Source organism: Sebastes umbrosus, chromosome 1 (assembly GCF_015220745.1).
Source record: "Sebastes umbrosus isolate fSebUmb1 chromosome 1, fSebUmb1.pri, whole genome shotgun sequence".
Taxonomy (NCBI): Eukaryota; Metazoa; Chordata; class Actinopteri; order Perciformes; family Sebastidae; genus Sebastes; species Sebastes umbrosus.
The window spans coordinates 18,061,155-18,075,279 of record NC_051269.1 but is presented as its reverse complement, the minus strand read 5'-3'; the positions used below and the strand labels follow the sequence as shown (position 1 = coordinate 18,075,279).

The 14,125-nt window shown below is 40.4% G+C and overlaps 1 protein-coding gene across 2 annotated transcripts in view; it reads left to right on the top strand.

The window, feature by feature from the left end:
- Window positions 1–14,125, top strand: part of LOC119490306 (metabotropic glutamate receptor 4-like) — a 197,236-nt gene that overhangs the window by 32,010 nt on the left and 151,101 nt on the right. For both annotated transcript variants that reach the window (XM_037773623.1, XM_037773616.1), the window contains exon 2: window positions 6,827–7,870. In XM_037773623.1, coding sequence (XP_037629551.1) covers window positions 7,310–7,870 — 561 coding nt within the window. In that variant the 5' untranslated portion in view covers window positions 6,827–7,309. The remainder of the gene's footprint in view (window positions 1–6,826; window positions 7,871–14,125) is intronic.

Sequence of the window (14,125 nt, the reverse complement as noted above, 5' to 3'; positions counted from 1 at the left end):
AATATTCCACTAATATTCCTGTTTACATGCAGCTGTGGATACTCCTATTAATGTAAACGCCATGATGTATGTCATGCTTTCCTACATGCTTTCAACTAAAATCATCTGGTCCATTGGAGAAGCTCAGGGCCTCCTCTTTACCAGGGCCAGCGAATCTCACGTTGACGCCATTCTCTGCTGTGTTTGACAAGGGTCGAACATGTCATTTATCACGTCAAAAGTGAAATGGCAGGAGCCGCTTGTGCCATTTTGCTTCTTTGCGTAAATAATACGTTTTTTTTTTATTAAAGTTTTCATTGTGCGAACACAGCCTCCCTCTTTCATTCCTTTAACTACCTTCTTGAAAAGGTTGGCATTACGATATTTGCGCATATCCAAAAACCTGTTGATATCCAAGACTTTCATAATGTTTAAAAGTAGATGTGTTTCTCTTTATCTTTTGGGCATGCATCTCTTCAAACTGTTGGTCAGTTGGTTTGTGTACAACACAAAGAGCTGGCCATAAACAGGTAAGAGGCTGTGAGTTGCAAACTGCTGTAAAAACCTCAATTGAGACACATATTCCGAACGCGCTGTATACATGTCCAAAGAATGCTCCTAAAACCTGAATAATATCGGCATATCCTCTTAATCGGAAAATGCTCCATTCAAAATAAGACTTAATTCAAATATCCAAACGAAATTTGCTGTTTACATGACACAAATCAAATTCGGAATATTGTCATACTCACAATAATAGTGGAATATGAGTGTGCTTGTAAACGTAGTCATTGTAAACAGTATCTACTCAGTATCTAGGGTTTTGGAGTGTTGGGCGGAAAAAAAACACACATTTGCAGACATCACCTTGGACTCACTGGGAAATTATAATGGGCATTTTCCACTGTTTTATGACATTTCATAGACAAGACGATTAATCTAATTATCGAGAAAATAAACGGCAGATTAATCAATAATGAAAATAAAAGTTCATTGCAGCCCTAACTAATTAACTAGTTTTGCCTGATAGATAATATAGATTGGTATAGGGATGCAGTATAATGCTGCACAATATGATGCTGAAAACGTCAAAGCAGCTTACAGCAACAATACAATAACATCGCTGTTAAAGCTAAACATTGAATGTTTCCTATTAGAACAGTGTCAACATTTTTCAGACTGGGAATAGCAGCACTGACGTGCTGAAAAAGCATATCAGTGACAGATGGCAGGCTCAGTTTAGTGTATTGCTTTAATTGTATTGCAATCTTTCTGGTTTTGCTGCTCAAAAATATAAAGTATTACCCCCAGACCACTTACAAATATGAGCAAAGAGCAGCATTAACAGTTCGATCCATTCTTATTGATGCATCCTTTTAAGGCTCATTTTAATAATTTTTTTCTTTCGCTAGATAAATAGTGGCAGCCTCTTCTGAGCTCTCCAGTCCTTGTCTGCAGCTTAGCCCAGCTCTCTCCATTCGGTTTCCTCAGGGCAGCCTTCCTCTACCTTCCTATTGATCTGCTGTGCAGCATCAACATGCTGGAGTGTCAATTAGAGAGCCCCTCCTGACCATCTGTGAGAGGAGAGCTAAAGCACATCTCTAAAAGTTTCCTTGGCTGGCATCGCCATCCAGCAGCTGCTCAGGTCTCAGAAGATGAAGAGGGGAATAATCTGCAGAAAATAAATATACATTAATTTCATGTACCCTTGTTTGTATTTATAATGTTCCTTTTGCTGTACTGATAGGACTGTAAAATGCTTGGACCAGAGCTGTGAAATTTCCCACTAGAAGAGCGAAAAGAAAATATGAGGGAGTTTCAAGGCTGGTCTGCACAACGCGTTCTTCGTCTTCAAAGAGAGCACATCTTACATTTTTTTCAGGTGAAGTGCATGTGTAAGGGCAGGCAGGTTGAGGAGAGTGGAAGCAATGCATATTTCTCAGTGAAAAAAGATTCCGTTTGTAGCATTGTTGCTTTTCGCAACCCTAGTCTACTGTGTGTTTGCACATGTTTCTGGATCACATCTTCCTCAGTGACTTAGCAGTTTGTATTCTGTTAAAACACGAGTTGTCTCTAGACCTCATTCAAACATTTTGCGCATTGCAACACTTCCTAAATATCAAAATGGTCTGCACACTTGAAAACTAGTCTTGGTGACAGATGTGTAGGCGAAGCGAGACCAGACACGATGTAAAACAACACCCACACCGTGTCTTGTTGTGCACATTAAAAGTCTTTTTATTTGATGATATTTCAGTCGAGAATACTCATTAAGTTGCCAAAACAGACATCTCTAACGTGCAGAAAGTAAATACAGTTTGTTTCGAATATATTATTGTAAACAGACAGGTTTTGCTCTTATCGGAATAAAGGTGTTACTGTAGATTCAGCTGCTGCTGCTGTAGCTGGCTAGGCCATGTGACAACACACTCTTATTTGCCTGAAGGTTATTGTATGGCCTTTTGAAAGGAATGCATAGTCTATTCCGAAACTTGCTTTGGCACCTGAGGAAAGGTTGTTCTCATGATATGAATCTCCAGTAATTCCTGCAGCTGTCTTTGACATTTTGTAGCTGGTAAGCATTTTTGTTGTTTTTCTCAAATTTGTGTTGTACATGTTTACTGTGGTAATCCATTACGGGCTGATATGTAAATACTGTATAATACACACACTTTGTCTTCTCATTCAACGCCATGGTAACTTGTTTTCTTTTTGAGCACTGTGTTCATTGCAGTGCCTCAAAAGCAAACCAAAACTGAGGTCGGTTTACAGTGTGTCAGGCTGGGACATTGGAATATGAGCCACAGAATCAAGTCTGAGTTACAGTACATTACAGCTGAGTTCTGGAAATAAGATATACAGTGAGACATTGACAGTGTGTAACTGGATTTCACTGTATGCTAATACTGCGCTTTCAATACATTCAGTTACTACACACGTCATGTTGAATAGAGCTCTGAAAGGCTTGATTAAAATGGGATTCATGGCTGCAGCCACCGATTATTTTATTAAATGAGTATTCTAAAAATGATTCCATCGATTAATCGGATAAAAAATACTTTTGCTTTATTATCAAAGAGCAATAGAGTGCTACAGTAATGAGTCCTAAAACCTGGAAATGAGTTAGCATTTCAGCACTTCGGTTCCCTCGTCTGGAAGTCTATGGGTATTGTGAATGGGTTTTTAGTTAGATGCCTGAAATAAGGTCTTTGGTTAACACAAGCTGAAGAGATTTTAACGTTTTGTTTTACGATATAAAATACATCAATAAATATCCAATTCCTGAATTTGAAACCTTGTAGGGCTTAAAAAAGGTGGTGGCTAACAAGTGGCTAAAAGAGACTACTAAACGTCATCACGCCGACTTGTCCATACTCTCGGGGTTGCGGCTGTCGGAGTCGGTGTAACACGGTGGTTGGGCATACTTTGATTACATTACTTGCTCACCACGTTGTTTTTTTTTTTTATAGAAACAAAACCCATATAATTCATTTTGGGGTATCAGCAGTGTTATCAATAAATAGTCGAAATATGGACGCTTCAATCTGAAAGTGAAAGTGTCTGCTCCGTGCGGAGTCTCAGCTCAGAGTAGCAGGAGTCAGATTTCACTTTATAGTAAATACACAAAAGAGAAAATAAGACGGGTCTCTTAAAATGAAAAACAAATTTGTTTCCTTTTTAGAAAAATCTACATTTGAATTGCTTAAATTGCATACAATAATATTATCATTTAAAAATAAACCCATTTAGTGTATTTAAGTGCCATATTACATTCTTGGTTTTAAATAAAACATTTCCTGAAATGCAAACATTTTCTGAAGGATTTATTCAGAGGATATAGCCAGCTGTCACCTTAAAGTACAGAGATCTTTAAGATTATAGAATGAATTATCTACATCCTGGTCAAAGAGGAAACACGTATCTGAAACAAGACAGGACAAGCTGATTAACACGATAATGCCGATATAATCTTGTGAGGAAGATGTTTTTCCTTCAGTTGCACTCGAGATACTCCTTCAGATTGGCTGGACTTTTTTCAGTCTGAAGGAGACATATGAGCTGTCTCCCCACCAGCTCTTCTTTTGTACAAACATGAAGTTTGATGACATCTTTCTTGAAATCTGCAGTCTTGCAGAACTGTTTTTGAACCCTTCAATTTTTACAGCTGTATTTTTTTAAATTTTGCCTATGGTATGTTGGCAGCTCACTGGCTTCTCTTCAGCGTATGCTCTGATGTTAGATGTGCTGATACATGGTTTGCATTTGGTTACGGGGGCTAAGGTGAGTTGGCTGACTTTCCAGTTGTCATCTGCTCTGCTGCAGTTAAAGTGAACCTGCAGTGAATCAAGTCTGAAAAATTACTTCTCACTCAGTAGGAGATAGTTGGGTGTATTCAAAGGACCTTGTCACTTCCAATATGCTCTCAATGAATCTCAGCCGTTGCCGATCCAAGGCTTCAACCCACTCCGCTGGAAAACCAATGTCTACAGCTCTATTCTGTTACTGGGTGCAGGGAGATTGTTCCTTCAGAGCCTATTTCAGCTTCAGGAATGAACAGAGTGTAGATATGTACATATATGATAGCTTGTAGAGGCGTATTTTGTGTCTATATGGCATGCATGTATTCTTTGTGTCAGAGGAAGAAAAAAAACAGAAGGGAGGGAATGATAGTGTCGGAGTGTGTGGATGTGCATGACAGGATGCAACCTAGAAACTCAAAACCCAGCTTTAAATCTGCGTTACGCACCACACCAGCATGTTTACAACACTTCAATCTGTACAGAATCTGCACCTAACAACAGTGAAGCAATAAACACCAAGCCACATCAAAACAGATGCAGTTAGGTAGAGAGCTGAAACAATTAGTCCATTAATCACTTCGTTGATCGACTAATTAATAATCAGTAATCAGCTATTTTGATAATCTATCAATTGTTTATGTCAATTTGATGGCTCCAGCTCAGCCACTTCTTCCAGTCTTACAATACAAGTGTGTAACAATTAGGGGGATCTATTGGCAGAAATGGAGTATAATATTAATAAGTATGTTTTCTTTAGTATAATCACCTGAAACTAAGAATCGTTACTAAGAGAGGATCACACTGTAAAGGACAGAGGGTGTCACATCCTGTATAGATTGTAAAGTTTTCGTTAACTTAGAATGACCCGTTTATATCAACATAGGGAGCAGGTCCTCTCCATGAAGTGCACCGACATGTTTCTACGGTAGCCGAGAACCGACAAACCAAACACTGTTAACTTTTCCTTCCTGGGCTGGAGTCGATAACGTTACTCACTCCCGTCACCGCTGCTCTCTCTCTCTTGCTTCACCACTCACTTCCCACATACACACACTCCAAGCACTCTACTCTCACAACAATTGGCTCTAGAGAGAGACATTCATGTTTTCACGTTGGCCACCGTAGCAATCCAACACGCTTGGCACACTGGAGAAGTTGTAATCTGCAACCTCACCGCTAGATCCTGCCAGATCCTGCCAGATCCTAAACACTGTTCCTTTAAAATGCAGTAATTTAAATATCTTTTTTTTTTTTTTTTGGACTATCTTGATTAAAAAAAGAAGCTATTTGAAGATATCACAGTGGGCTCTGGGAAATTATTTAATACAAATTTTCAGTTTTGTAGACCGAACAACTTCTTGATTAATTGAAAAATGCAATTTCAAATGCAATCGAAAAATAATTGTTAGTTGTAGCCCTAGTGAGGTAGGCTACATCTGCCATCAGAGAGATGAAAATAAGGATGAATAAGGATTCATGTTGTCAATGTATTGAAGCTTTGATTCTATATGTGATCAGGAAGTTTAAAATATTTATATCCTTTCATGGGCTTGTGTGATAGTTCAGTCATTCTGTAAATGAACATTATCTTCTGCCGTGCTAATGGCAGCTTAGAATCAGAAGTCAGCGTGCATATTGCAGTGATTTCTTAAGGTGGGTATTTCTCTTTTTGCCGACTTTGGATATAAGAGCTGCTCTCCATCTGTAATAGCATAATTACATTTTCAAACTCATTTCTTAGACCATACCCCCATTGGTTTGTTGTACTTTTCTAGCCTACAAGGTACAGACTTAGACAAGCTTAAGAGACTCTGAGACCCACATATGAATTCCATTATAATATATGTAATTGATTTTGCCTGTAGTAAGCAGAAATACCTGGGTAAGAGGTCCATTTGGCACAAAGAGATATCAGCGTTATCTTGAGCTTATTCAGTCCTTTTGAACTTCCCTTTAAATCCTTAATGTTTCTGATGATTTGTCAGGCTTTGAAGAAGTAATGTGGCAGCAGTGGTGAAACGTTTTCTAGAAAATAAGGATTTCTGAGCAAAGTACCAACACAGAACAGCAAGTGATCTACTAGTGCCAATGCCAACAGCACAGTCTTGTGTTCCTGGAACCATAAGACAGTCAGTACTTTTTCAATTTGATTTAAAATCAGTTTGACATACAATCAGCAGCAAAAAGAGGAAACGTAACAGTCAAATAATGCCACACTGTTGTGATAGCGTCTGAGTGTGTCTGCCGACAAGGTTGATAGGTGAGTATGAAGCGTGGGGATCTGACTCTCTCAGTCCTGTCAACCTTGAGAGTCCATGGAAACCTTTTGCATTCAAAATGGTAGACGTAGGAAGACTATATAAGAGAAAGAAATTAGTTGGGGAGCAGAACAGTCTCTTCATTCCACATAACGCTGCACTAAAAAGGTTAAGCAAAAAAAAAAAAAGAGGTATTGAAAAAACTCATACCAATAAAAATCCCTTTGCCTTTTTTTTTCTGTTTTCTCTGTGCACTGTCTCACTACTCTTCTCTTTTTCATCTTTCAGGAATTCACTCTGAAGCCTGTGGACCTAAGCAGGCCTGAGGGCTCTGACATATACCAAATCCCTGCCCAGGGGAACAGGCGAGATTAAAAACTTCTGATTGAGGTGGAGAGGAAAGAAACACAGAGAGAGGCAGGGAGAGACGGAGAGAAAAAAGCTTATCGTTCACCTTTGTTCTTCCTAATGCCCCAAGTGAAGGATCTCCATAGGCAAGTCTGTGAATAACAACAGACACTGGAACAGCTGCCCACCACCGTGGTCAGATGATGGAGTGAGGGAGCGAAAGAGGAGAAGAGAGCAGGATTACATCCTGTGAAATAACCAAGCTCATATTCTACATTAATTGAATGCCTGGGAGAAAGGAGAGACATGAGAGGAAGACTTTTCTGTGCCAACTGCTTCAAGAGGTATTGCAATTAACCCTTTAGCCATCATAAAATAATACCTGGCTTCTGTTGTTTTCTGATTGCTGGGTTTGGTTGCACCATGTGGATGTGTGCTCGGGCCGCGGTCATGGTTAAGCCCCCGCCGTGGAGACCGGATCGGACCCGCCGGATTCTGCCATCGCTGCTGCTGCTGCTTCTTCTCTACAGCTCCCTCAACACCGCTCAGGCTGCCAAACCCAAAGGGCCGGGACAAACACATTTGAACTCCATCCGTATCGACGGCGATATCTCCTTAGGTGGGCTCTTCCCAGTACACGCCAGGGGCCATGATGGCAAGCCATGTGGGGAGCTGAAGAAGGAGAAGGGTATACACAGACTGGAGGCCATGCTCTTTGCCCTTGACCGCATCAATAATGACAATAACTTGCTGCCTAACATCACACTGGGGGCGCGTATCCTGGACACCTGTTCCAGGGACACTCACGCCTTGGAGCAGTCGCTCACCTTCGTGCAGGCTCTGATCGAGAAGGACGGGACAGATGTCAAATGTCTGGGCGGAGGAGCGCCGATCATCACCAAACCTGAGAGGGTAGTGGGCGTCATCGGAGCCTCCTCCAGCTCCGTCTCCATCATGGTGGCCAACATACTGCGCCTGTTTAAGGTAAGACACAGTTATTGTGTTCATGTAGGTTTGATTGTCCACTTTTTTAGTATGTATGAAATGCACAGAACAAAGAACAAGAGCTGTGTTTACTGCTGTGAGTACTGTAAGACACTTGACCCTGTGATTTGTGATGTTTTTCCTTTATTGATCCTCTTATATATTTGTTTGAATAATTAATAACACTGGCTGAAAAAACAACGGGAGCTGCTGAACAGTGTGAGAGAAACGATATGTGTTGGAGATGTGCTGCCACACAATGGACACTTTAGAGCGAAGATAAGATTGGTAAATCTCATCACTCTGACTGTTGCCCTGCAGGAGTTGGTTGCTAAGCAGTGAGAGGTATTGCCTGTCACAATACAGAAGTGATTAATAGGATACAAATTTATTTCATTTTTACCCCTTAGCCTGTCTTCCAGTCGGTTTCTTGTATACATCTGCTTACACTGTGGAAAAAATATGTTCATGTACATTCGAACATTTGATGAATTATTTAACACACATTTTATTTTCCATCCAGCCAGCCATGGCACGCGTAATAGCTCTTTCTACTTTACGGAAGGTTTGATTACTATTTACTGCTCGACTCTCTGCAAAATAATACACCTTTTGTTGAATTTAAAAAGAATTCCTTTTTATGAAGTACTGTCATGTGTTTGAAAATGTTTCATGGCCAATTACACATTTTAGCACAGATATTACTCAAATCACTTTCATTTGGACCGGCGAGGTAGTGGCTTATTTAAATTTTGTGGTAATTAAAATGAGGGATTCTTCCCCAGATAACTTTCAGGCGTCAAAACCAGCTTCAAAATGTATTTCAGATCCTCTGTGTTCTGCTTTCACTTAAAAAGCTGATTATAATCCTGACTCCAAAATTTACTTTCACCTTGATCTCACATGAAAATTCATGCCTGATCCCAAAAATATTCCCTCGTCTTGCTTAGAAGTAGTGGGAGGTCAGCTGGTGGCTCAGTGACAAAACTATCCCCGCTGCTGATTCCGTGTTTAAGGACACCTCAGCAGGCCAGGTGTTTACTGCCACCAAATTGTTGATGATTCAGATTGTTATTCGAGATCTGCAGTTTTGCACCTCCACCGGCCTAGCATTTTTTTTACCAGACAAAATAATAAATGGCCTTTTTGTGTAACATATACACCTCAGTAACAATACATTAGTTCTTCATGATTTTCTCCTGCAACTTGATTGGATGCTGTCGGATTGGTTCAAACAAAGTGGATCAAGGGAATTAAGTGTAAGATAATCAAATGCAAGTCCCAATAATATTCACCAAAAATATCGAGTCCAGAGTACAACAAAAAAGACCACTTTTCAGGGATTCAGCAATAAACAACAAAAGATAGAAATTAAGTTTGTTCAGTTCATTTTTTTCCCCCATGAGTAAATCCTCTACCCAAACAAATCAATAAACGATCTAAAGTAAAACAACATCTCGAAGAGTGTGGAAGATGTTGGGTTTATTTACTTAGCTGGTAATAGCTGGACCACCTTAATGGTCGGCCCACCATAAGTGAGCCTGGGCCGTTGTTGTTGCTAACTTCGGGGCTAACCTCCTTCACTTTAATCAGCAGGTGGCTAGTAAGAAACTGGAACTTGTCTTGGGTCTTGAGGAGTTGTAGCATTTATTCACCGACAGGCAGCCTAAACTGTACACACACTACACTGCTACGTTCACAGCTGTAACGTTACTGCTAACTTCATACTCTCTCTCGACCACACACTCACTAACATTAAGCACATGGTGCATGTGTGTATGTGTTTGTCAAACTCCGATACAGAGAGCAGAGGACAGAAGCAGCGCGCCAATAAATGAAACCAAAACGCGGTAGAGACTCTTAGTGTAACCAAGCATAGTATTTTATAACATGACTAACATGATGGAACAAAATGTTTACATGTGGTGAAGAGCCTTCCGAGATTTACTCGCCAAACGGAAAATCTACCCGCAATTGGGCGCTTGGCGGGTGTTCATTTTTGGACCCTGCCCTGTTTTTTCATCCTTGTTTCTGCTTGCCCCTGGGAAGCTCTCAGCTCATGGTGCTGAATGCTAGACTAATCTTGAACCAGACCAGACTCTGGCACTGCTTCCACTACTGCCTTCCAGTGCCATCAACACTATGCCAATGCCATGCTGGAGAGATGCTCTGCAGTGTGATAGGATATTATTATTGAGCTATGATTAGGACACACACTTTTTATTTAATTGACTGTGGGAATCTGGTGTTTTCACATCACTGATGATAGTCATGTTAGCTGTGAGTATAGTGAGTCTTGAGGTAAAACACGAGACTTCACATGTAGGCTGTTCAGGGCTAGGGTGACTCATCAACGTAATCGGTATCATCAATTAACAGAAATATGTTGTTTTTAAGGGCAAATTCGTTTTTACGCCACTAATTTTATTTAACGCATTAACACAACTTGCGATTTTTAGGTGGTAGTGGGCTCAGTTTTAAAGTTAGAGTGAAGATACTGGTATCACATGAAACTAGAAAAACTAAGGAATCAATTGGTATCAACTGTACTAGCTTGTTACGAAGGAGGCTAAATAACGGGTGTAATCTATGGGTACCCGCGAGTCTCCCCTTAACAGACATGCCCATTTTATGATAATCACATGCAGTTTGGGGCAAGTCATAGTCAAGTCAGCACACTGACACACTGACAGCTGTTGTTTGCCTGTACGGCTGCAGTTTGCCATGTTATGATTTAGGCATATTTTTTATGTTAAATGCAGTACCTGTGAAGGTTTCTGGATAATACTTGTCATTGTTTTGTGTTGTTAATTGATTTACAAATAACAAATATAAACATAGGCATACATTTGCATAAAACAAGAATATTTGCCCACTCCCATGTTGATAAGGGTATTAGATACTTGACAAATCTCCCTTTAAGGTACATTTTGAACAAATTAATCGCAATTAACTATGAACAATCATTGATTAATTGCGATTAAATATTTCAATTGATTGACAGCCCTAGTTGTTTTGCGTAGAGTGCATTGGAGACTGTTCATTTTGTGTGGGATGGCTGGTAGGTAACAAAAAGTAGGAACCGCCTCATGAAATAAAATCAGCATCAATCAGCCCAAATTGGTGAGTCGATTTGGAAAATTCTGATTTGGGTACAACCCCGGATTTTGGTGAGGTGGATACAAGGCTTTTATTTAGTCTTTTAATGCTTTTTTTGTGTATTAGTTAATCCAATACTCCACAGCAACAGCCTGCAGTATATGTATGATTTGATAAGCTCCCTGATTCCAGAGTGTTACAAACCACACGGGATGTATCCTGCTTGTCGAGGCCCCCAGCGTTAACCGGAGTGAACAGAGTGTGACAGAACAAAGTTTTATGCATCTTTTATACGTACTAATGTATTATTCTTTTTTTTTAGCTTATTTATGCCTCTATGCATGGGTGTTCTTTATATGTACCTGTCGAGTGTTCAAAACCCTGCACATGAACTCTATATTTCTTTCTGTCTCTCACACATAAAATATGCGTATATGCGCGCTCGCACAGGTAGGAGCCGGTACACAATAATGAGCCTCTCCAGCAGCGTGTTCTTGATCCCTCTTTCACATGGAAGCCTTAAATCCTTCGTCATTAGCACAGTGCTCTTTCCCTCTTCATTAATGCACGTAAGCGGCGTCCTTGCATATTTAATTTAGAATTCTCTGATCTCCTTTCTCTTCATCCTCAATGTATATATTAGCATTTCCCTCTCCTGTCTTTCTACATTCAGACAGCTGGAGGTTAAGAAAGAAGCTTCAGTAAGACGGCAGGTTGAGTAGATCAACACGGGGAGATTTAACCAGTTCATCCTCAGTTACAATCTCTTGGGTTTTTGAGCCGCTGTATTGAAAATCAAACACTTTCCAAGGTAGTCGCCAATCAATCAACATCCGCTCTAATTGAATAATGGTCATTACAACAATTAAAAAAGAGAAAAAGCTCCTCACGTGATGTAAAGCGGTCTGGTCGGTTATATAGATTAAACAGTAAACCTTTAATGGAGAGTGGTGTGTGGTCACTTAGGTGGGGGTCTTGAATTATGGCTTCCCAGGGATCCACATGTCAGCCAGATGCCAGCCGGTTCTTCTGGACCTCACGGACCTGCTGATGGCTCTAGGAGGTAACGCAACTTAACTTTATGACCGTCTCATAACTCGCCTTGCGCCAGCAAGACATAATTTGCTGCATCATCTAACATGCAGAGAGAAGAGGGACAACCACGTCTAGTAGCACTGCGGCTAGACATAAATGTTTGCTTTAAATGGAGGCAATGCATGCACTCGAGTACAAACTCAGCATACTGATGAAGACGGGCAGACTCTTAGACATGTAGACATGCGCATTACTGTATGCTTGCACAAGCACACACACACTAACAATGTACAAAACTGCACCACTTAAACACACATGCCATGTATATAAACATTTCACACACAGAAACACAATCACATTTGCACGCAAACCACTTCAAACCAAGCATCAGCAGCAGCCACCCTGGTGTAGTTAGCAGGTTTACAGAAAAGTGTTTCCTCAGCACTCAGCTGCTGCATACAGATGTGGTCCAGAGCAGCTTGATGAATATTTTACTCCAACCTTATGTAACGGTAACACAGGGACCATGAGCTGCAGCTCAAGAACATTTCAGTGTAGTTCGCCAAGAAGTGGGAGCCCCTGTGACAAGCAGTTTGGGAAAAGATAATTCATGATCACAGACAAGATTGTCAGATGATTACATTATTCATTTGCACAGCAGATGCGTTCATAAAGTTGACACGCATCACCCGCAACACATTGTACTATCAGGTTTGTCCCTCTTGACTAGTATATCAGATGGAGATCCTGACGGGGATTTCCTTTTCAACTCAACTGTAGCAAAAGTTTAGCTCTTATTCTGTGAAATGAAAGTATTATTTTATAAATTTAATTTGTTTCATTCTGTGGTGCACATGAGCAGCACAATAGAGATGCAGTGACCCAGGAATAAGAAGCTCACAGCGTTCTGGCCTTTAATGCTCACTGGAAATCATTTTGGTGGGTCCTTGTTCTGACATTACAGTTTACTGCTGGCTGGACAAAGCATCTCACATGCACTGAAGTGGCTGGTTTCAGTAGTAAGGGGGCCGCAGAAGAGTAAAAAAATGATCCATTTAGAGGAAGAAAAGTAGAAGAAAAATATTTTTCATGCAAGAGCACACAGGCGTTCAGCATCCCACTCATTCTGACATTTTCCCTCACCCTTAGTTCGTGCTCTTGATTTTAAGTTTCACATCGGAGACAGAAGCTGACCCACTGAGTTATTGTTTATGCGCCTTCACATTGTGTAGGAACCTTCTCAACTGTCGTGCAATGACAAATCATCCATCTGCCTCAGAAAGTCTAAAAACAAAACATTAAAACCTACATTTGTTTTCCCACATTTGAACCAGACCCTTGCTGTTAATACGCTGCTCTCGCATGGCATTGCTGTAATTAATGTTAGGAGGTGAAAGTGCTTCAAACTGTCAACAAAAAAGTAAAGCAAATAATATGTAGTGCTGGATAAAAAACACATTATGAATAGTTGATTAGAGATTGCCTTGAGCTGCCCTCTCTGAGCCTTATTTTCTCATGGATTCATCTGGGGTTTTGTACATGATAACATTGCTGGTAAAAGCATGTAAATAATGAACCACGGCATTGAATAATACATTTTTAAGGCAGATTAACAATTATGAATATACTGGCTGTTATTCCAAATACTGTGATCTTATACAATGAACCAAGACATCTCAGATTTAAGTAGGGTTTCTTGCTGTAATCTTTGGCTTTGCTTGATGGATGTAAAGAAGGGAAACAACTTTTGTGTATAAATAAGACACTCTAGTTCAAACGTCCTTTTAAAATCATTCATGCACTCATCGTGCTCTTTTCTGAGCACGTGTATGCTTAAAAAAATCACTTATAGTAAAGCTACAATTACATGGCAGCTTGTAAAGTAAAAGCCATCAGTGTCAAGCTCAGTCAGAGTGCATCCAAAAAGCGGAAACCCGGCCACACAGCAGCATACTGTGAGGAGGATGGCAGATATCATTAGCAGTTGACAGTTTCTTTCACGATTCCTTGAATGAGCGAGCCGATCCATTCTGCAGCTGTTTTGTGGTCAAAGCTCCACCACATCCCTCTTTCCCAGAGGTGCTCACCATCTGCTTTGTTGCAATCTCTTTTAGCGAGTTA